Raw genomic sequence first — 22,101 nt, 5'->3', positions numbered from 1 at the left:
ACTTTAATACTCAAAAAAGAACTATTGCAAAAAATTCTTTTGAAAAAGACTTCTTCAAACTTATGAATAACAGTGTTTTTGGTAAGACGATGGAAAACTTAAGAAAAAGAGTAGATGTTAGACTAGTAACTAATAAAGATAAATTATTAAAATTAGCTTCAAAACCTACTTATGTAAGTAGTAAAATCTTCAATGAGAACCTTGTGGCTGTACATAAGATCAAAGAAACACTAACCCTTAATAGGCCGGCATATGTGGGTATGTGCATCTTAGATTTAAGTAAAGTATTAATGTACGATTTTCATTACAATTATATCAAGAAGAAATATGGTGATAAAGCTAAACTTCTTTTCACAGATACAGATAGTTTAACATATGAAATTAGCACTAAAAATGTCTATCAAGATTTTTGGAATGATAAAGATAAATTTGATTTCAGTGATTATTCAGAAAATTCTCAATATTATGATAAGACTAATAAAAAAGTTATCGGCAAAATGAAAGATGAAGCTTCTGGAAATATAATTAAAGAATTTGTTGGTTTAAGAAGTAAGATGTATAGTTATATTAAAGATAATAATAAAGGAGATAAGAAAGCTAAAGGAATTAAGAAAAATATTATTAAAAACAAAATAAAACATGAAGACTATAAACAAACACTATTTGAAAAGAAACAAATACATCATACAATGAAAACTATTAGAAGTGTAAACCATCAACTTAGTAGTTATGAAATTAATAAAGTATCACTCAGCTGTTTTGATGATAAACGGTATATATTAGCTAATGGATGTAAAAGTTATGCTTATGGTCATTATCTTATCAATTCAAATAACTAAATATTAACAAACAGTTATAATGTGTAGTAAGCATGTAGCGTAGGCCTCTGTTAGAGTAAAATCATACATACCTGCTCCTCATGTTTGATTACATATCACATAACTGTTTGTAACAAGTAATTAATACAAAAGAATTCAAAATCCTGAAACAATTATTAAAAACAATTTTAACAAAAATTATATGACACTCGCTTGACAGACAAATTAAAAAAACATATAGATTCTATAGTTTTGTAAAGAGCATCTATGACATTGTTGCGCTCAAAATTTCAGGCTTAGTTGCCTGAAATTCTTCGCCCCTAACAACGATTTAAAAAGATGCTTTATTAACACTTGATTATTAACACTTGATTATTACAGAATATTTATACCACGCGCTGGGTTTTCAGACCATTGTTAAAAGCCACTAGTTTACCAAATATACATCGACTATAAAAGCGCGCTGATACTGATATTTTATTAACACTTGATTATTAACACTTGATTATTACAGAATATTTATACCACGCGCTGGGTTTTCAGACCATTGTTAAAAGCCACTAGTTTACCAAATATACGTCGACTATAAAAGCGCGCTGATACTGATATTTTATTAACACTTGATTATTAACACTTGATTATTAAAGACGGTTTTTTGAAGAGCATTTCTTAAGCCTCTGTTATTCTCGAATATTCTTCGAATATTCATCGAATCTACGGGGCCGTTCCGAATTTTCACTTCGTGAAAATTTTCCCCGCCGTCACTTAGAATTCTCGGAGGCTCCATTCCCCTGCTCGATCACTTCGTGATCTGTGCTGCCGAGCCTCCTCCGAACCGATGCTTGTTAACATTTGTTTGTAAAGACTGTTTGTAAAATTTAAACGCACCTATATATTTCAAAAACATATAGATTCCATATTTTGTAAAGATGTTTTATTAACACTTGATTTCTAAAGATAGTTTTTAAAGAGCATATATTAAGCTCTGTCGTCCTTCGACCCACGGGAGCTGAAAATTCTAGCTAAAGCTAGAATTTTTTACTCCACCAGGTCGCATGAATTCTCGGCGATCCCATCCTCTGCTCAATTTTAGCTACGCTAAATTTGTGCTGCCGGATCGCCTCCCGAACTGATGCTTTCTTTAACATTTATTTCTAAAGATAGTTTTAAAACATATAGATTCCATATTTTGAAACAAATGACTTTTACATGGCCTTTACTGAGGGACGCCTTTGAAATATGGCCTTTTCACACTGCTTTGAAATAACGATTTTTTGCACAGCTTTTTTACATGACCTTTTACTGAGGGACGCCTTTTGAACCATGGTCTTATTTTACGCTGTTATAAAGATAGTTTTTACCCACGGTTATAAGTAGTATAGTACATGGGGGGTATAGATAACAAAAAGTAAACTTTTTGTGATCTAGAACCCCCATGTACTATACTACTATTGCAACCACTTATTTTGCATGCAATATGTTGTCACAAGTTAGATAAGTTGGTAATTGCAAGGACTTCAGTTTTTTTAGAATGAAAAAAGTCACGCAGAAAAGGTTTTAGAAAGCACTCTGTCATTTCAAAAGTTCTGGTCAATACAGATATAACTTAACTAGAAAAATTTTCGTTTCATTGGCACTTTAAGATGTCCAAACAAGGTTTGAGAGAGTAATTGTAGGGATCGAACTTCAATGTTAATGTTTGGCATTAAGCATAATATAGTCTGTTTAAAAGACGAGTGTCGAGAATAGAAAGAAAAATTGAATGAAGCTATTTTGTTATCTTTTGGTATAAAAATTTTTGTAGACTCTAAAAAATGTATGCTCTCAACATTTTAATTTAGTATTTTTGAAAAACGTAAAGTTACTCCTTAACAAAAATTCATGAAATTGCTGCAGAGAGTTTTTGTGATTAATTGTTTGGTATAAGCTAACCTCGAATGTTACCAGTTAAAAGTTTATGATATGTCTAGTAATTCTTAATACGTTTTATTAAAAGTGTACGGTATCAGTATCCTTTCTTAATTGGGGAAGTTTAAGCTATTTCGACGTATTTATTTTATTTCTTTAACCCTTGAATGTAATATTTTTATCTAGAAGAGTGGAAATACATTGATGAATCAACAAAACATAGAGAATTGCTTTTAAAATTGATTGAATATGGACGCAATCCCAGTGTTGAGGTTAAAGAGGTTGGAAATGTGCGTGTAATATTCTCAGATGAATTTTGCATTGGCGAAAGAAGTGGTGCAACCCGTGTTTATCTTGGACTGGATAAGGATGGTTACGGTAAAGCAGTGAAACGAATACATCGAGATAGCTGCATCAAGCTTGCACATTACGAAAAAAAAATTTTGAATGAATTGAATGCAAATGAGTCGAAATATGTTGTGAATTATTTCTTCTTAGAAGATACTGGAACAGAATATGTTTATTGGATATTAGACTTATGTGAAGAATCATTGGAGAGTTTTGTCAAGTCTTCTTGTTTAAGTGATCTTCTAAAAGCTCTTCCCGATATACTTAGACAAATTTTAAAAGGATTAGCTGATCTTTATAGCGGCCCAAATCCTATTCTACATCGAAATTTGAAGCCTTCCAATGTTCTGCGAGATGCAAAAAGCAAATTTCTGATAGCTGACTTTGACATAAGTCAAATAAAAAAGAATGACTCTACAACATATAGAAGCAATACTTTCAGAGGAACTGAGGATTGGATAGCTCCAGAATCATATTGCGAAGTAGATGATTCAGTAAACAAAGCGCGTTACGAAAGAAGGTCTGATGTATATGTAAGTGTAGGAATGTAAACATTTGTAAGTTGTAAAGAAACACAATGTTGTGAAATTCTATTTTGATGTAACGCTTTTTGATATTTTAGAATGCAGGGATGGTAGCTTATTACATTGTAACAAAAGGAAAACATCCTTTTGGAAGTAAACGGTATAGATTGGACAACATGTTGAATGGAAACCCTGTTGGTTGGGATGAAATCAAGGATGAAACACTAAAGGACCTTCTTTCGTGGATGTTAAATCTAAAACCTGAAGACAGACCATCGGCGAGCGAGGCGTTAAAACACCCCTTTCTTATGTCGGATAACGAGAAATTTGACTTACTATGTAATGTTGGAAATCTTCAGGAGATTAAGACAAGTGACTCCCAGTCAATTGTCGTTCAACGATTAAATAGCGAAACTTTAGACTGGAGAAGCCAAATGGATAGTGATGTATATGATTATTTGGTAAATGGAAGGACCTATGAATCTTCATGGACAGAATGCTTAAGACTTATTCGAAATATTGAACAGCATTGGAATGATCGACCAAGACCACCACCAGAACTATTGTGTAAGATTGGCGATTACAGGGCTTATTTTCTTCGAACATTTCCTAACCTCCCTGTTCAGGTACATGCTGCTGTCAGGTCAAATGAAGAATTGAAAGACAATCCAAAACTTAAGGGTAAGCATACTAGCTTGAATTTTCTCATTTTTTATTACACTTAAATTATGTGATCGTTGTACACTAGCAATTTGATTACATAATATTTTTACGTGATATTGACATCATTTCTTTGCTCATCAGTCTTTATTTAATTAAATTCGAACAGAAAAAATATTATGAGAAAAAATATCCATTACTACAATAAATATATATTGTAAGAATTTTGAATAAAAGGTGAGAGTAAAATGTCTAAAGCGTAGTCATTCTTTCTAGAAAGAATGAGTGTTGAGCTTTAATTATAAATTTTAAACGGAATATTTTATTTTTCTTAATAAAAATTTCTTACCATAGAAAAACTGAAGAGTAAGTTCAAGTGGAACGATAACTTATATAAACGCTCAATAATTAGATTAAGGCACTGAAAAGGCCTGAGGAGACCTGCACTTACCCTATTCGCACGTCTTTTGACTTTTCAATTTGCAAATATATACGTACTCCCTTGATTTAACCCTTTTTGTTGCAGTGAGGCAGATCTGTATCATTCACCAAACAAAATGGCCAACAATTTTTCGAAAAGTTTACTACTTAATGGGTTTATATAAGGAATTAAATAGACAACAAAAAGCGGCAGCATTTTATGTTTTTTGTTGATACATCTATTGCCATTTTTGAACAAAAAAGAACTAAAGCGACCTGCATAGCTACCATATACTGTCCTCAAAGATGGCGGTCAGTTATCGTTGCAGTTGATATTATAATTCAGTATACAGGAACCAAAATAATTTTATTATTACGTATGCATACAACGAAAACACAAAGTCGTTTTGATGATTTATTGGATTAATTCTGAACGTGTCTTTATGATCTTAGTAACATTGTAAAACGTCGACATAAACGTACGTATAATATTCACATTATGAAATTTGTTAAGAATACTGTTATTTGAGTCGAATTGTCGAAATTATAAACAGTAGGACAGCTATGGATATATAGGCTATGGTAATTGTACCAGTCGAAAAAATGACTTATTTCAATGCTAATGCATGATGTAGACATATTGTTAACATTTCTCTATTTTTCATCAGGTACGTGGTATTTTATCAGTAGTCACATTTGCATCATAAAAATACATAGTAAAGAGTCTCTCTAGATAGCAAGAGTCGAGAGTGGAAAAATCTTTTCTGCATTGGGAAAAATATGAGTTACTTTTACATGATCTATTGTTTTCGTTTCCCTCACTTTTGACTACATGTATAATATTTAGTGTCATGAATGAAATAAGAAACATACTCCGGAGAAAAGGTCCATTTTGACCTCAATATTTGAGAAAACAATCGAGACAGTTATTTCATTTTGAAATGCTTTGAATTCATAACAAATTCATCATTAGACGATGAATATTTACAAGCTAACTGAGGCCCCCTGTATATCTGTTTATTTCCATCATTTCGAAGGAAGTGTATGTGCGGAAATGTAAATTTTTGGGAAGATTATGTTGATTGTATTACTGACTTTCAGGCTATTGTTAAGTTCTGGTTTGTAGGATTTAATAAAGATTACATCCATTAGTAGAAGTCGGTTTTTGTTTAAGTTTTTGTTGTAGTAAATATAGTATATTGTAGTTGCCAAATATGAGATCAAGTGTGCTGAAAATGTAGAGATTTAAACGTTTTTCATGCACAATTACTGTTGAAATTTTACGCTTGTGTGCGAGGAAGTTATATATTGTAAATTTATAATGACGAATGGCTTTTGAATATTCCGACTAAAAATATGCATGATTTGAGAAATAAAGTATTTGTATTTGTTGCTTGTTATAGAAGCAATGTTTTTACACTAGAAAGACATTTCGTTTCATATTATATAAATTTTATGCATAGTTTTTAAATTTGAAAATGACGTAAGTAATGAGCACACGTCAAAACAGAGGTCAGACAAGAATGTCAATAACGAAATATCGAATTTCAAACTGTTATTTTACGAAATGTATGTAATGGCATAAGTATGAAACTTTTATTATAGTTTCTAAGCAGAAAGTTTCAAAATTATTTAAAAAAACGATGATTTTTTATATGCAAACATGTTTCTACACTAACAAAATGCCAACTTCAGTACGAAATGATTAGTGTTACGAAATATGATACAGTATAGTAAGGTACGATCTGTTATTTTGTGATTACAGATAAACTGCACTGCAATCAACTAATTACAATCGTGAAATACCTCAAAGTGTAGTTTTACAATCTATATTACATGGTTTTTATTGCTTTGATTGGAATCCACCACTTTCACCACTTAAATTTTCGTATGTCATGTACAAATTATAAACATTGCGTACATTGTCACAGCTCTATTATATATTCTTATATAGCGTTGACTGTTTTTGCTTGAAAAATTTTGAGTATTCTTTTGGCAATTTAATGATACAATAAAAGTTTTGCAGGTCATATTTTCCTTTTTAATGTACATCTGCGCTAAAAAAAGGTGCTAAATTAAAGCCTGGATGCTCGAAAAAAGTACTGTAAACTAATTTCTTACAGAATGAAGAAATATACCTCTTTTCTTTGCTTAAAAAGACATCGTAGTCGCGACTACGAATTTTTTACAAAACATCGTACTCAGATTGATGACGGCTACGTGTTTTTGTTGTCGCAACAATGTTTTCGCGCCAAAATGACGTAAATCGTACTCGTAGTCGTACTCGTAGTCTTTGCTAAAGCTCCCTATTACTGTTCAGACCGATCTGAAATGGCATCAACGCACGTGCACAAAAGTAAATTACCAAAGAAAAATGGCTAGCAAGCGTAAAATTAGCCTGCAAACGAGGCATTACTCAAATGAGGAACAAATTCTGATTATCATTCCGGTTTGACTTCGTCGCGGTCTCATGTAAACAGGGCCTACGTAGATAGGGTGAAGGCAATTATCAGTTATGTACATGGTAAGAAGCGTGGAGATAAACCAAACAATAGGAGGTGTATGAATACCCTGAAGGAAGACAAGGGGAAACTCTACTTGTTTATCATCATGAATAACGAAGTCTTAGCTTTAGTTAGGAAAGTGCTCATTTTTAGCAATTTTCTTTTCAAACACTATCTATTTATACGGTTTGGGTTCGTGTAAATTAACCATAGGCCAAACGTTTTCATGCAACGGAGAAGAGGGATCATGCTCTAGAATGTAGAGGAAAGAGTAATGAGGTTACACGAAGTAGAAGTTCAGATTGATGTAGAGTGTATGTGGATGGGTTGGAGAAAAAGTCCTTTGTGTTAAATGCCAAAATAATTTCAACTAAATGAAAAGAAAGGCTTAAAAAACAGTACAAATCCAACCCTCTTGTATGTTTTTGAGATAGTGGCAGTGGGAATAAGACAGATGGTGGAGCATGGAGGTTGGACAAGTAAAGACTCTTTTTTCTGTCATTTCATTAAAAGTTTAGTAACAAAGATTAGGGACTTTATCTAAAAGGCAAAAGTGTGAAAAATCTTTTGTTGAAACAATGCCGTTTTGTTATATCTTCCACTATAAATATATACTTAAGCATAAGAAATAGCTACATGCTTTAAAAACTTTAATTTTTCTACACTAAAAATAACTTTGTAAGCATTGCGTTGTTTAAACGAAAGTGCTATATTAAATTAAAAACAACATTTTTCTGTATCGCTTGCCTTTAATCTTAACACATATATGTTTGCATGATTGATTAATTTTTGACAACTTTAATGATTGGTGCTAAGATTTTAGAAAAATTTAAAGTCGTTATCCAAATTTTAGTCGTATTTGAGTAAATTTGAGGTACCTATTCTTATGAATTTGATTAGTTTTGTTGCACTCACCTCTGAATGTGATACTTTTTTGTCATTTAAAGATTGTCAGTTAGAAAGGTGGGAATATCTTGGTCATTCAGTTCAGCATAGAAGTCTACTGTCAGAATTGTGTTATCCCGGACGAGACATTAAACATGTTGGCAATGTACGTGTAAGTTTCTCGGATAAGTTTCGCCTCGGCGAAGGAAGTAATGAAACCCGTGTTTATCTTGGACTGACAAAGGATGGTTACGGTAAAGCAGTGAAACGAATACGTAGAGATAACTACCACCAGCCTGCACATCATGAAAGGAAAATTTTAAATGAATTCAATGCAAAAAATTCAAAATATGTTGTGAATTATTACTTCTTTGAGGAAGATACTGGATCAGAATATGTTTATTTGATCTTAGACTTATGTGAGGAATCACTGGAGAAGTTTGTGAAAAATTCTACTGTACATGATCTTCAAACAGCTCTTCCCGATATTCTTAGACAAATTTTAAATGGATTAGCTGATCTTCATAGTGGCCCAGATCCTATTCTTCATCGGGATTTGAAGCCTTCCAATGTTCTCCGTGGCGTAGACGGCAAATTTCTTATTGCTGACTTTGGCATTAGCCGAATATTGAAGAATGGATCTGAAACACACAAAAGCATTTGTAACCGGGGAGCTGAATATTGGATTCCTCCTGAAGCATATTGTGAAGCCGAAGATTCAAATGAAGCACGTAATGAAGATTCAAATGAAGCACGTTACAAAAAAGAGTCTGATGTATATGTAAGTGCAAGAATGTTAACATTTAGAAAACTCACAGCGAAATTTTATTTTGTGATATTTTAATTTTGCTGTTACCGTTACATTTTTTATTATCTTAGAATGCAGGAATTGTGGCATATTATATTTCAACAAAAAGGAATCATCCTTTTGGAACTAAACTATATAGACAGATCAACATGATAAATGGAAACCCTGTTGGCTTGAAAGAAATCATGGATGAAACACTAAAGGACCTTCTGTCGTGGATGTTAAATCTAAAACCTGAAGACAGACCATCGGCTAGGAGGCGTTAAAACACCCATTTCTTATGTCGGATGACGAGAAATTTGACTTACTATGTAAAGTTGGAAATCTTCAGCAGGTTAAAACCAATGATCCTCAATCTAGTATTTTCCAACAATTGAATATTGAATCTTCATATTGGAAAAGTCAAATGGATAGCGATGTTTATAAATATTTGGTAAATGGAAGAAAGTATAAATCTTCATGGACAGAATGCTTAAGGCTCATTCGAAATATTGGCCAACATTGGAACGATCGACCACGACCTCTACCACAACCAGAACCATATTATAAGATTGGCGATTACAATGCGTATTTTCTTAAAACGTTCCCCAGTCTCCCAGTTCGGGTACATGCTGCTGTCAGGTCAAATAAAGAATTGAAAAACAATCCAGAACTTAAAGGTAAGCATACTAGCTTGAATTTTCTCATTTTTTTTTACACTTAAATTAAGTGGTCGTTAAACGATAGCAATTGATTACATAATATTTTTACGTGGTATTGACATGATTTCTTCGCTCATCAGTCTTTATTTACTTGAATTCGAAGAGAAAAATTATTATGAGAACAAATATCCATTACTACCATAAATATATATTGTAAAAATTTTGAATCAAAAGTGAGAGTAAAATGTCTAAAGCGTAATCATTCTCTCTAGAAAGAATGAGTGTCGAGATTTAATTATAAATTTTAAACGGAATATTTTATTTCTCTCAATAAAAATTTTTTTATTTCAAATTAATTTTGAACGTGTGTTTAAGATGTTAGTAACATTATAAAACGTTGACATAAACGTACGTATAATATTCACATTATGAAATTTGTTACCAATATTGTTATTTGAGTCGACTTGTCATGCAAACACGAACTTTGTGCTTTTTCCATAGCTATTTTTCCTAGAGAAGAGAAGAAGAAACGATGTTTTCAAGGTAAGTATATGGTAAAACAAAATTTTGATTTAAGGGTCACATTTTATGCATGATATACGTTATACGGTCTGTGTTATCGTAAATTATTTATATAGTGTAAGAGCTTCCCAGTAGCTAAATCACTCTCTGCATCCTCATACGGTGTCATGTGTATTGACTTTACGTTCACGTTTTTCTTTAATGATGTGTAATAAATAGGTGTTTCTTTAAATGGTTTTTTTTTACTAGATTTAGCTGATCTTAGATACACTAAACTAACAACAGAAGAAATCGAGAAAATTGGTCAGACTGTTGGAACTGATTGGAATATACTGGGTGGTTTTCTAGAAATACCTTTTGACATACGTGCTGATATTACTGTTTACGACACAATTTATCCAAATCCCTCCGCAAAAGCTAAAGCGATTTTAGTCATTTTTAATGAAGGAAAGAAATTTGATCGATATGTATTGAAGAAATGCCTCGAAGAAATAAACCTTGATTTGGATGAAATTTTGTCTCCCAACAATCAGGTACATTTAATTAAAAATATTTATTTACTTGCTTCTAGTTTTTAGACCAGTTACCGTTATTTTCTGGAAAATCTGTCTTAAGTCTTCTTTACTTCTAACAGTAGACATTTAGAAAAATTTTCTAGAAAACGACGGTAGTTTAGTGAGTATGAACTCGAGAACGGTGAAACCTGCATGACTATATGGTAAACGAATTTCTAAAACTTTTATTAAATTTTAATTAATTTGGGTTGGTCAACTATAAAACAATAGACTACTTAAACCAAAAATGTTACCAAATTCGCAATTTTGAAAGTTACATGCAAATTCAGATGTGGTAATATAATATAAGTTAAAAGTTGAGTAGTCTGCATTCTTAAATATCTATTATGATATCTATTATGTGGCTATCATCGTTTGTACTCTCTTATTGGTTGCATTATGATCATATGACTTTCATTTGAAGCAGATATGACAATCTCTATACATACTTGTACAATGCTTTTGAGTTTGATTGTTAATTTCATTGAAATTTTCCGTCAACGTAACGGAAAGCAACTGGATGAAATGTGTTGAGTAGCGAGGACCATATACTGCTAACAACTTATATTACATCGAGAAAATAGAAATAAGCTCAATCTTGATAAGAAAGGACACCAAAAAAAGGATAAAGCTCCTACGCAGCAGTCAAAGCAATCAACGTTCTTCAAACAGTTAAAAAATACGCTCCTCAAATCCGATTAAGACACGTACAAACTTGATAAATACTTATAAGCATGATTGGAAAATACCCAGATACTGTATGCACAGAAAACGTAGTTTTTTTATTTTAAGGCAATTTAAACGGCGTGACATTAAAAATGTCGACACATCACTGGAAGTTCAGGACGTGTTAGTATAATAGTAATTAATTTATTTAGTAATATTTAGATATTAATAAAGTTATTATTAGTTTGTAAATTTATTTCATTTATCTGGTGAATTGTGAATGCAGCTACATTTCAATGATCGATGTTTTAGTTTGATGGTGAAAGTCAAGCTTTTCAAGGAATAGAGTCATTTTCATCTTTGAATAAAGGTATGAAATTAACAAATATTATTGCTTATAACGTTATGTCCTTTCTTAACCTCACGTATCGTAAAAGTCGAATGATGATGCTTGACATGCATAAAACATGATAGAGAGCACACTGTTTTATTCATTAAAAAAGCGAAATTACTGATAATTTAAAATGTGGTTCTCAATTCTATAGTGGTAAAAAATCATGCGGGTTTAAGAAAATTTTCAAAATCTAGAAACAGTAGAGGTACATAAGAGTTTCCTTGAACTGACTAAGGCTCATATTGTTGTCTCTTAAGTAGTTTGGTAATGCATTCCTGATTCTAGTGCATCTCCTTAAATATGTCTTTTGAAATGTGCTTATTTTACAACGAGTTGTAACTCGACACGATCGCGTTTTTTTCTGACTGCGAATGTGAAGATTAATATTTTCAGCTCTGCCCGACTGATTTCTATAAAATTTATACAATCGCTTTCAAAATAAACCAGTCGAACAGAAATGAATATCTGATAATTCATCCTCTAAATAGTTTCGTAGTTCTTCCCATAGTCATTGGGCATTTTTTGCAAGCTTTGTCATCTTGCGCTGAACATGTGATGACAGATCAAAAAGTCACTTTTAATCTATATGTTTCAGAACTAAGCCTAGCTGATTGCATTTCAGATGACCATGGTTTTGCCTAAAGTGTGTTTAAGATCATAGCCTTGTTATTAGTTTTTATAATAGTGTGTTTAGTTTTTAGTTTTTTGAGTTCGTCATAAACAATGCTTCTCAGATTTTTGGGCATTACTTTAGGAATTTTATTTTCTGCGAAGTTTTATAAGAGTTTCATATATCTATGTTATTTGTTGATCCGTTTCAGTTGATCTTCGTTTCACTAAACTAACAACAGAGGAAATGGAAAAAATTAGTCAGAAAGCTGCAACTGATTGGAATAAACTGGGTGGTCTTCTTGAAATACCTATTGAACGACGTGATGAAATTTTTGTTAACCACAAATGTTTTCCAAATCCCTCCGCAAAGGCTAAAAAGATTTTGGAGATCTTTAATGAACGAACAGATTTCGATCGACATTTATTGAAGAAATACCTTGGAGAAATATACCTTGATTTGGATGAAATTTTGGCTCCAACAAAAGAGGTATTCAACATTTTGGCACACGTTGTCACCATTTTTTTGCAGAGCAGTTCACCACTGTGGCATTTGTTGTGAAAAAACCTTTAATGCACAAAACGATTGACTTAGCCTTTACAGCTAGGAATGGACAGTTTTTGAATGTTATGGGTGCATTTTTGCTTTTTATAATCAAAATATATGCAAAATTTGAACGTTGGAAGCAGTTACATAAGGTAAAATTGAAATTGCGGGAAATGACGCGGTCCTTCTGCCTTCACTGTAGTTTTATAGTTTACGTACTTCTAACAGTTGATTCGTATTGTTCGTCAGTTCGACCTCTTGCAGACTTAGTTTATATGAACTAAGTCAGAGCAATATAGGTGGTGTGCAACCATTTCCCTGGGATTGAGAGAACAATGGAATGTTCACCATGGTGCATGACATTAACATTCTAAATAAGGGAAAACCTTTGTTAAAATCATCTAACACAACAGCTATGACGTAACTTGCACACCAACGATTTATTATTTTTCGTGTTGAGCCGCGCTAGATGAACGAAATTTATCTTCAGTGACAAATTTGCAATCCTTTTCATTTAAACTTTTCATAGACAAGCAGCAATGAAGATGTTTTAACTACTCGTGAAATATGTCAACTGAGTTGTCATATAGCAAGTTTCTGGGATGAAATGGCTGCCATGATGAATATGGAAAGTTACGAAATTGATAATGTGCAAACAGATACGAATTATGAAAATCAACAAATAAAGGCAGAGAAGATTTTGTCAATCTTGTCCAAAAAGTGGAAAACTCAATTTCGGAGCAAACTAGTGGAGACCTTAGAAAGCATGAACAAATTTTATTTGGCTGATTCGATTTTGAATTACGAGTGGAAACAGCTGCCATGAGGGTGAAGATTTTTCTTTTAAGTGTACAAATTCAATTGTTTCACTGAGAACATTGTGAGACTAAGTTCATATCAAATTACCAACGTGTATTGGGCAATGTGTATGTATGGACATTTCTATATAATCATATCTACAAAATTAAAACATTTTAGTTATAGTATCAACATATTGATTAGTTTTAAGATTTGTCGCTAAATTTCTTCAGGTCATGTCTGTGCTGTACTCAGGCCACGTTTACACTATATCAGATTACTATCGTAGCAGGTTAGATTATCTTTGTATTAAAAGGCAGAAGGCAGTGAAATTGTCCAACGTCAGAAATACAATCAAATAGACTAAATCTATCAACTTCATATACTGTTATTCTAATTTTAGTGAAAGTTTGCATTGTAGGAGTAAAATATTGGGCTAGGTTTGCTACTAGCTATACTTTATATATATTTCTGAGTATTGAACTAGTACTTTGCTAAATAAATCATAACGGTCAATGTCGCTTCCACAATATGAAAATTTTATCATGTTTTTTGGGATGAGGGAATATTCTTATAAGCATGATTTGCCATTGTCCATGGCCACAAATAAGGCACAATCACGAAGCCAAGTAAGAGTCAATCTGAAAAGTGCTGGCTTCAAAGGATAAAGTTCCTCTCAAATATATTGTTTTAACGGATTTTAACAAGAACATGTCAATCAAGGGCTTAGGGGAACATGAGCGTTTGGGTCTGCAGACACCCACAGAATGTGCACGTACTTGCTTGAACGCTTATGTTATGAAGTCCAGGTTTTTACAGGTTTAACCAAATTTTCAAATTAATAAATGGACTTTTCACACTGACATGGTGCAGTTCAAGAAAGTACTACTGCTAAAATCCGTAATTTAACAACTTCTTTTAACTACAATTATATTTTTCAGCCAGCCAAAAAATTTTTTGAATGTGAAGTTGGAAGGTTCAATCAAAAATTAGGATGAAGTTGTCTTAGAGTAATCTCGAAGAGTGTAAATCTAATACTGACAATGGAGTTAACTTCCTGCCTTTTATAGTAGCTAATCGCATGTAGATTGTGCCATTTACAATTTGCAATCATTTTCCAGCAAGATCGGTCATAGAAGGCTGAGTTCTGGCAACCAGCCATAAAATTGCTAAAAGGGAGGTGTTTCCAGCTTCTTTCCATATCCTACCATGTTCAGCCTCACAAATAACCTATTTTGTAAAGGTTTCATGTTGGTATCATATTCTGTGTAATCTCGCAACAGGCTTCATTATGTGAGTATGGTACTGATTAATGTATTGTTTTCCGTTAAAAAGTTTTCATTTTGATCTCTAAATATAAGTTCTTTAAATCTTGCAACTTTACACGTTACTAGTTTTTAAAAAAGATGAATATATGTTTTTTAAAAAAGATGAATATATGCCATATGTGACGTCATATTCTTAGTGATATCAGTTATTCTCCTGACGGAAAACTTATTGCTGTAACCACAGCTTGTCCGTTTGATTACATTGTTAAGACGTTTATTATTGGCTCGCGTTCTGGTGAAATTTTTTATACGTTGGATTGCGTTGATGATCCTGATCGACAATGTCCGAAATCTGAGTGTCTGACCTCGTTCTTTGGTAATTTGTGTCAAGTTGCTTCAGTTACAAGTATTCATCCTCGCGTTTTTTTCTGGAAGTTACCTGTTGTCTACGATTTACAGACATTGTGTTTACTCACAATCAAAGCACTTATCTCTTATAATAATGTTGAAAAACTCAACATACCTTTTTGTTTAAAAAAAGAGTTGAAGTATATTTATTCTTACTGTACTTGAGAATGTCATTTAATAACTATCGCCCGTTGGGCGTTCTATCACAACAATGATGCTTAAAACCTGGACTTCTATTGGTTATAACTTGTAAACATGTGCATTTGAATCTATGTTGGCTAATTCATAACACGTGAGTGTATTCGAAAACTGGACTTCTTTTGTTAAAATTATGCAAATTTTGATAGATAAATGAAATATTTATTCAAAGACGTTTAGCTACCTCATCAAATTAAGTTAATTTCCACCAAGGGCATATGAAGTAGAAATTTTCAAAATGATAAAGTACACAAAAGTAATTTATAAAACACTTAAATACGTAAACACTTAATAACTAAATTATTAAGCGCTTAATATCCGAATGCGAGGTCTTTTGTATCAGGTCTGATATTTCTCAGTAAAGTCCGAGAAAGTGAGGTTGTTAAAAGCTTTATTATATGGCATTATTTAACTTGAAACGAAGCTGCATTTTTTCTCGTCTTTGCTGTATTTTTACCGGTTGGCTTTCAATTTTCATGTTTTTGTCCATAAAAAATAAATCGTTTCAAATTGTATCGTCTGGATATTTAGTTAAACAGTTTTTTAAGTGTTTTTTCTTCGAGTCACATTCGTAAATAGCTTTTTATTTGCGTTTGGTTTGCGTTTTGCTGTTTTCATTACAAAGTTTGTTCACATTTGAGTGTAAAATTCTGCGTTTTGGACCGTGGTCTATTACAGGAATATAATGAATCTCCAAAAATGTTTCTAAGCTTATCAAATCGTACCATTTAGCCGGAAGTCACGCTTGCCATGAAGCGACAAATATTTATATATTAAAAATTAAATATTTATATAAACAAAAGGACTAAAATACAAATGAAAGATACTCTTTTATGACTAGACATAGTGTATATAAGTTTAATTCATTAACAGAAATGTAATATTCCTTTACTAATGTTTAATTTTCTTTATCAATCATTTTGAGCTGCAATTTTTGCTTTTAAAGGAAGAAAAGGATTTGCTCTCTAATATTAGTTCAAAGGAATGCTTCATTATAAGACTTTTAGAACGTGAGTCTAGTAGATAAAGATAACTTTCAATATTCCGTAGATTTTAGATAATTTTCAATATGAACATAATAGCCCAACATAAGACTTTTAAAAAGCCATCACAATAAAATAGAGAAGGATTTATTAATAACGTTTCGTCTTTAACTTAAATAAGACATCTTCAGATTATTTGAGTTAATTTATATACACGAGGTTTTAAATACAAGCATATATTACAGGGTGTTAAATTACATGTGAGGGGAGTAGGAAGTTTAGATGACGGAATTAAGTGAGAATGGCGGTGTATTAAAGAAGGTGAAGGGGGATCGAGTTGCCTTGGGTGTTAAGAGAGGGTTTAAGTTTGGATATAAGAAGGCTTTCATGAATCATAAGGTCGTAATTATCGGAAGAGGAAGAGAGAATTGAGAAATCATTAAAATCGGCAGAGTGAGATGTATTTCTTATATGAGAAAGAACTGTAGAAGGTGGTGGACATAAGGAAGGCTTCCCTGTTAAGGGAGAGATTCCCAAGTGTTCTGATATTCTGGTGTGTAAGTGACGCGTGGTTTGGCCCACATACGATGCAGAGCAGCATCGACACTTAAATGAGTATACAACACCAGATCTCAGGAGCTTGGGAACCCTATCTTTAAAAGGAAAGAAAGAGGAGAGACGCCTGAAAGAACGAAAAACAAAGCGAACGTTGATATGAGGAAAGGCAGCATTGCAGAGTCGAGTGATTTGAGTGCGAATCTGAAGACAGTGTAGGCCAGTAAAAGGGAGACAGAAGTACATGATTTTCTTAATAGCAGTGTGAATAAGATCTTTGGGTTCAAATGTATTGTTGAGGAAGCGGTGAACATGATTGTTAAATATGTATGAAGGAAGTTGTTTAAGGTGAACAATTTTCTAACAACTTCTAGTTCGGTATGAAAGTGTTCATAGCTGGAACAGAGGTTGAAATTGTGTGAAGTAAAGAGGAGATCAAGGAGCGTTTGTATTGAATGGGAATGAAACTATGGAAATTGGTGAAGAGACCAGTGAAAGTGGGTTTACGATACACGGAGGTGGAAAACTTGCCGTTTGAGCGAGTTATTTTTTACGTCAATAAAGGGGAGCGTGTTGTCTTTTTCCAGTTCAGATGTAAAGGAGATGTTAGGATGTTGGTGGTTGAGATAGGTAAGGAAAAGAGGTATGTGATCCAATGATCGGAAGAGTAGAAAGCAATCGTCAACGTAACGTTGGTAAAGAAGGTGTTTAAAGGTGGAGGGACAATGGTGAAGCTATGAATTCTCATTGAAGGCCATAAATATGTTCGCAAATACTGGGCCTAGGGGGCTGCCCATAGCCACACCATCATTCTGTTGATAAACTTGGCCGTTAAAGAAGAAATGACAGTTATTGACGAGAGGGAGAGAAGTTGAGTGAATTATGAACGGTCAAGGCCTTGAAAGGACGTGTTATTGGAGAAGATGTGATTAGTTATTATGGCGATTGTTTCATCAACTGGGATGTTGGTGAACAATGATTTAACATCAAAGCTCGCCATCACAACGTTATTGGCGTTAATGTCACTTTGTAAAAGATCTTGGACAAAAGAGAAAGAGTCCTTGATAACATGGGAGCTGGCGGAGATTGGTGTAAGGAAAGGAATAAAGAATTTGGCTAGCTTGTAGAAGTAGTGGTCAATACTAGATAAGATTGGTCTTAGAGGGATGGAGGATTTATGAATTTTAGGGAGTCCATATAGTATGCCGATACGTGTACCAGTGGGATGAAGTTCGTTGTATGTTTTTTCATTTATGCATTTTTCTGCCTTTAGTTTTCTCAGCGAAGTCTTTACTTGATTCTCGCGTTTCAGTGTAATTTTGATGGCATCATCATTTAGAAGTTCGAATTTCGATGTGTCCGCTAGAATTTCCATCCTCTTTTATTCAGAATAACAACTCCTTTACCTTTATAAGGCTTTTTTTAAAAGTCTTATGTTGGGCTATTATGTTCATATTGAAAATTCGCTTTCCGCCTGGCAAATCTCTGAACACGATTTTAAATAAACGCTACAAAAACGGAGCACTCGAAGCGTTCAGGAAATTCCAGCGTCTTGAACTCAAGCTTGGAAAAGCCAAACTCGACCTAGAGTTCTTTATTACGTGTAAGAAGCGCTCGATAATACCAAGATTCCTATGGTTTAAGGTTGCTAGTCGCAGATTGCGATCCTCTAGCGCCTAACGACAATGTCAACACAAATTGTTACAAGAAGAAATAAACACAAAGCAAGCTCAGATACGAGTACTGTCATCACAAGCTACTGTCCGCACATTCAAGACTGGCATCTTTGGTTTCAAACCTTGACTTCATTCACCTAAAACATGTTTCTGATCGTGAGAACTCAAAAAAACTAAGCCATCAACAACGCACCCAAGACCGCAATATATTTCGCCTTAGCACTGGACAGATTAACACAAACCCAATCAACCCTGACGACGTGGTTTTCAATTTCTCAAATCGTTTCATCACCCAAAAAGAAAAAGAAATCCTTTCGAAGGGCCTCAACTTTGCTGTTCCACCTGCCAAACTAAACTCGTGCACTTCCCTCACACCATTTGAGAAGTTTTACAATCGCCTTCAACAAGAACCCGTCCACACACCCTCTGGCTTTTTTCCTGACTCAATTAAAGCTAAACTAAAGGACATAGCTTACTCGGTTTTCGCAGTTACAGCCGACCGAATGCCTTATACACGGAGAATGAACTAAACGCGTTAAATGATCTGAGAAATGACAACAACATAGTCATCCTGAAACCGGATAAAGGCAAAGGTTGTTATTCTGAATAAAACGACTACCCCAATAAGATGATGGAAATTCTAGCGGACACATCGAAATTCGAACTTCTAAATGATGATGCCATCAAAATTACACTGAAACGCGAGAATCAAATAATGACGTTGCTGAGAAAACTAAAGGCAGAAAAATGCATAAATGAAAAAACATACAACGAACTTTATCCCACTGGTACACATATCGGCATACTATATGGACTCCCTAAAATTCATAAATACTCCATCCCTCTAAGACCAATCTTATCTAGTATTGACCACTACTCCTACAAGCTAGCCAAATTCTTTATTCCTTTCCTTACACCAATCTCCGCAAGCTCCCATGTTATCAAGGACTCTTTCTCTTTTGTCCAAGATCTTTTACAAAGGGACATTAACGCCAATAACGTTGTGATGGCGAGCTTTGATGTTAAATCATTGTTCACCAACATCCCAGTTGATGAAACAATCGCCATAATAACTAATCACATCTTCTCCAATAACACGTACTTTCAAGACCTTGACCGTTCACAATTCACTCAACTTCTCTCCCTCTCCGTCAAAAACTGTCATTTCTTCTTTAACGGCCAAGTTTATCAACAGATTGATGGTGTGGCTATGGGCAGCCCCCTAGGCCCAGTATTTGCGAACATATTTATGGCCTTCAATGAGAATTCATGGCTTCACAACTGTCCTCCACCTTAAACACCTTCTTTACCAACGTTACGTTGATGATTGCTTTCTACTCTTCCGATCATTGGATCACATACCTCTTTTCCTTACCTATCTCAACCACCAACATCCTAACATCTCCTTTACATCTGAACTGGAAAAGACAACACGCTCCCTTTCTTGACGTAAAATAACTCGCTCAAACGGCAAGTTTTCCACCTCCGTGTATCGTAAACCCACTTTCACTGGTCTCTTCACCAATTTCCATAGTTTCATTCCCATTCAATACAAACGCTCCTTGATCTCCTCTTTACTTACTCTTCACAATTTTCAACCTCTGTCCAGCTATGAACACTTTCATACCGAACTAGAAGTTTTTAGAAAATTGTTCACCTTAAACAACTTCCCTTCATACATATTTGACAATCATGTTCACCGCTTCCTCAACATTACATTTGAACCCAAAGATCTTATTCACACTGCTATTAAGAAAATCATGTACTTCTGTCTCCCTTTTACTGGCCTACACTGTCTTCAGATTCGCACTCAAATCACTCGACTCTGCAATGCTGCCTTTCCTCATATCAACGTTCGCTTTGTTTTTCGTTCTTTCAGGCGTCTCTCCTCTTTCTTTCCTTTTAAAGATAGGGTTCCCAAGCTCCTGAGATCTGGTGTTGTATACTCATTTAAGTGTCGATGCTGCTCTGCATCGTATGTGGGCCAAACCACACGTCACTTACACACCAGAATATCAGAACACTTGGGAATCTCTCCCTTAACAGGGAAGCCTTCCTTATGTCCACTACCATCTGCAGTTCTTTCTCATATAAGAAATACATCTCACTCTGCCGATTTTAATGATTTCTTAATTCTGTCTTCCTCCTCCGACAATTATGACCTTGTGATTCATGAAAGCCTTCTTATATCTAAACTTAAACCCGCTCTTAACACCCAAGGCAACTCAATCCCCCTTCACCTTCTTTAATATACCGCCATTCTCACTTAATTCCGTCATCTAAACTTCCTACTCCCCTCACATGTAATTTAACACCCCGTAATACATGCTTGAATTTAAAACCTCGTGTTTATAAATTAACTCAAATAATCTGAAGATGTCTTAAGTTAAAGACGAAACGTTATTAATAAATCCTTCTCTATTTTATTATTGTGATGGCTTTTTTAAAAGTCTTATGTCGGGCTATTATGTTCATATTGAAAATTCGCTTTCCGCCTGGCAAATCTCTGGCCACGATTTGAAAAAGATCTATTTGAACCTGCACAGGCTCTTTATACGTCACAGATAAAGAGATCTCTTTAAACCTGGTCACGTTTTTCATATGTCACAGATAAAGAGATCTCTTTGAACTTACTCACGATCTTCATATGTCCCACTAATAAGATCTCTTTGAACCTGCTCAGGCTCTTCATATGTCACAGATAAAGATATCTCTTTGAACCTACTCAGGTTCTTCATCAGTCACAGATAAAGGTATCTCTCTAAACCTCCTCAGTCTCTTCATATGTCATTGATAAAGAGATCTCTTTGAACCTGCTCAGGAACTTCACGTGTCACAGATAAAGAGATCTCTTTGAACCTACTCAGGATCTTCATATGTCCCAATAATAAGATCTCTTTGAACCTGCTCAGGCTCTTCATATGTCACAAATAAAGAGATCTCTTTGAACCTGCTCAAGCTCTTTATACATCACAGATAAAGATATCTCTTTGAACCTGCTCAGGCTCTTTATACATCACAGATAAAGAGATCTCTTTAAACCAACTCAGGATCTTCATATGTCTCAGATAAAGAGATTTCTTTGAACCTGCTCAGGTTCTTCATATGTCACAAATAGAGAGATCTCTTTGAACCCGCTCAGGCTCTTCATATGTCACAGATAAAGAGATCTTTTGCGCGCTTGTATATGTTATAAATAAAAGCTTTCACTTACACGGGACCAAAACGTAACTCATCTCTAAAAATTTCGTCGATGTTGACTATCAGTTGTTTAAAAATTCTTTTCCTCCATAGCGCTGTAATTGTGTTTCATTCTGTCCAACACCTGCACGTGAACCAACACATAATGTCTTACAAGATGGTGAAGTGATAGCCACAGCGCATCCTCACATGGAACCAGTGGAGAA

The 22,101-nt window shown here is 34.0% G+C and overlaps 2 protein-coding genes across 6 annotated transcripts in view; both read left to right on the top strand.

The window, feature by feature from the left end:
* LOC124449820 overlaps positions 1-9,292 on the top strand; it is a 67,316-nt gene extending 58,024 nt beyond the window's left edge. For all 5 annotated transcript variants that reach the window (XM_047000729.1, XM_047000730.1, XM_047000731.1 and 2 more), the window contains 4 exons: positions 2,913-3,607; positions 3,697-4,279; positions 8,130-8,848; positions 8,947-9,292. In XM_047000729.1, coding sequence (XP_046856685.1) covers positions 2,913-3,607; positions 3,697-4,279; positions 8,130-8,848; positions 8,947-9,141 — 2,192 coding nt within the window. In that variant the 3' untranslated portion in view covers positions 9,142-9,292. The remainder of the gene's footprint in view (positions 1-2,912; positions 3,608-3,696; positions 4,280-8,129; positions 8,849-8,946) is intronic.
* LOC124449821 lies at positions 9,156-14,144 on the top strand. Its single transcript, XM_047000734.1, has 6 exons — positions 9,156-9,534; positions 10,018-10,059; positions 10,288-10,571; positions 11,571-11,628; positions 12,474-12,751; positions 13,338-14,144. The coding sequence occupies exons 1-6, from the start codon at positions 9,156-9,158 to the stop codon at positions 13,632-13,634; spliced, it is 1,338 nt and encodes a 445-aa protein (XP_046856690.1). The 3' UTR covers positions 13,635-14,144.
* The last annotated feature ends 7,957 nt before the right edge of the window (positions 14,145-22,101 follow it).

Source organism: Xenia sp. Carnegie-2017, unplaced genomic scaffold (genome assembly GCF_021976095.1).
Source record: "Xenia sp. Carnegie-2017 unplaced genomic scaffold, XeniaSp_v1 HiC_scaffold_23, whole genome shotgun sequence".
NCBI classification, from domain to species: domain Eukaryota; kingdom Metazoa; phylum Cnidaria; class Anthozoa; order Malacalcyonacea; family Xeniidae; genus Xenia; species Xenia sp. Carnegie-2017.
The sequence above is the reverse complement of the archived record's forward strand: the minus strand, read 5'-3'. Positions and strand labels throughout refer to the sequence as shown.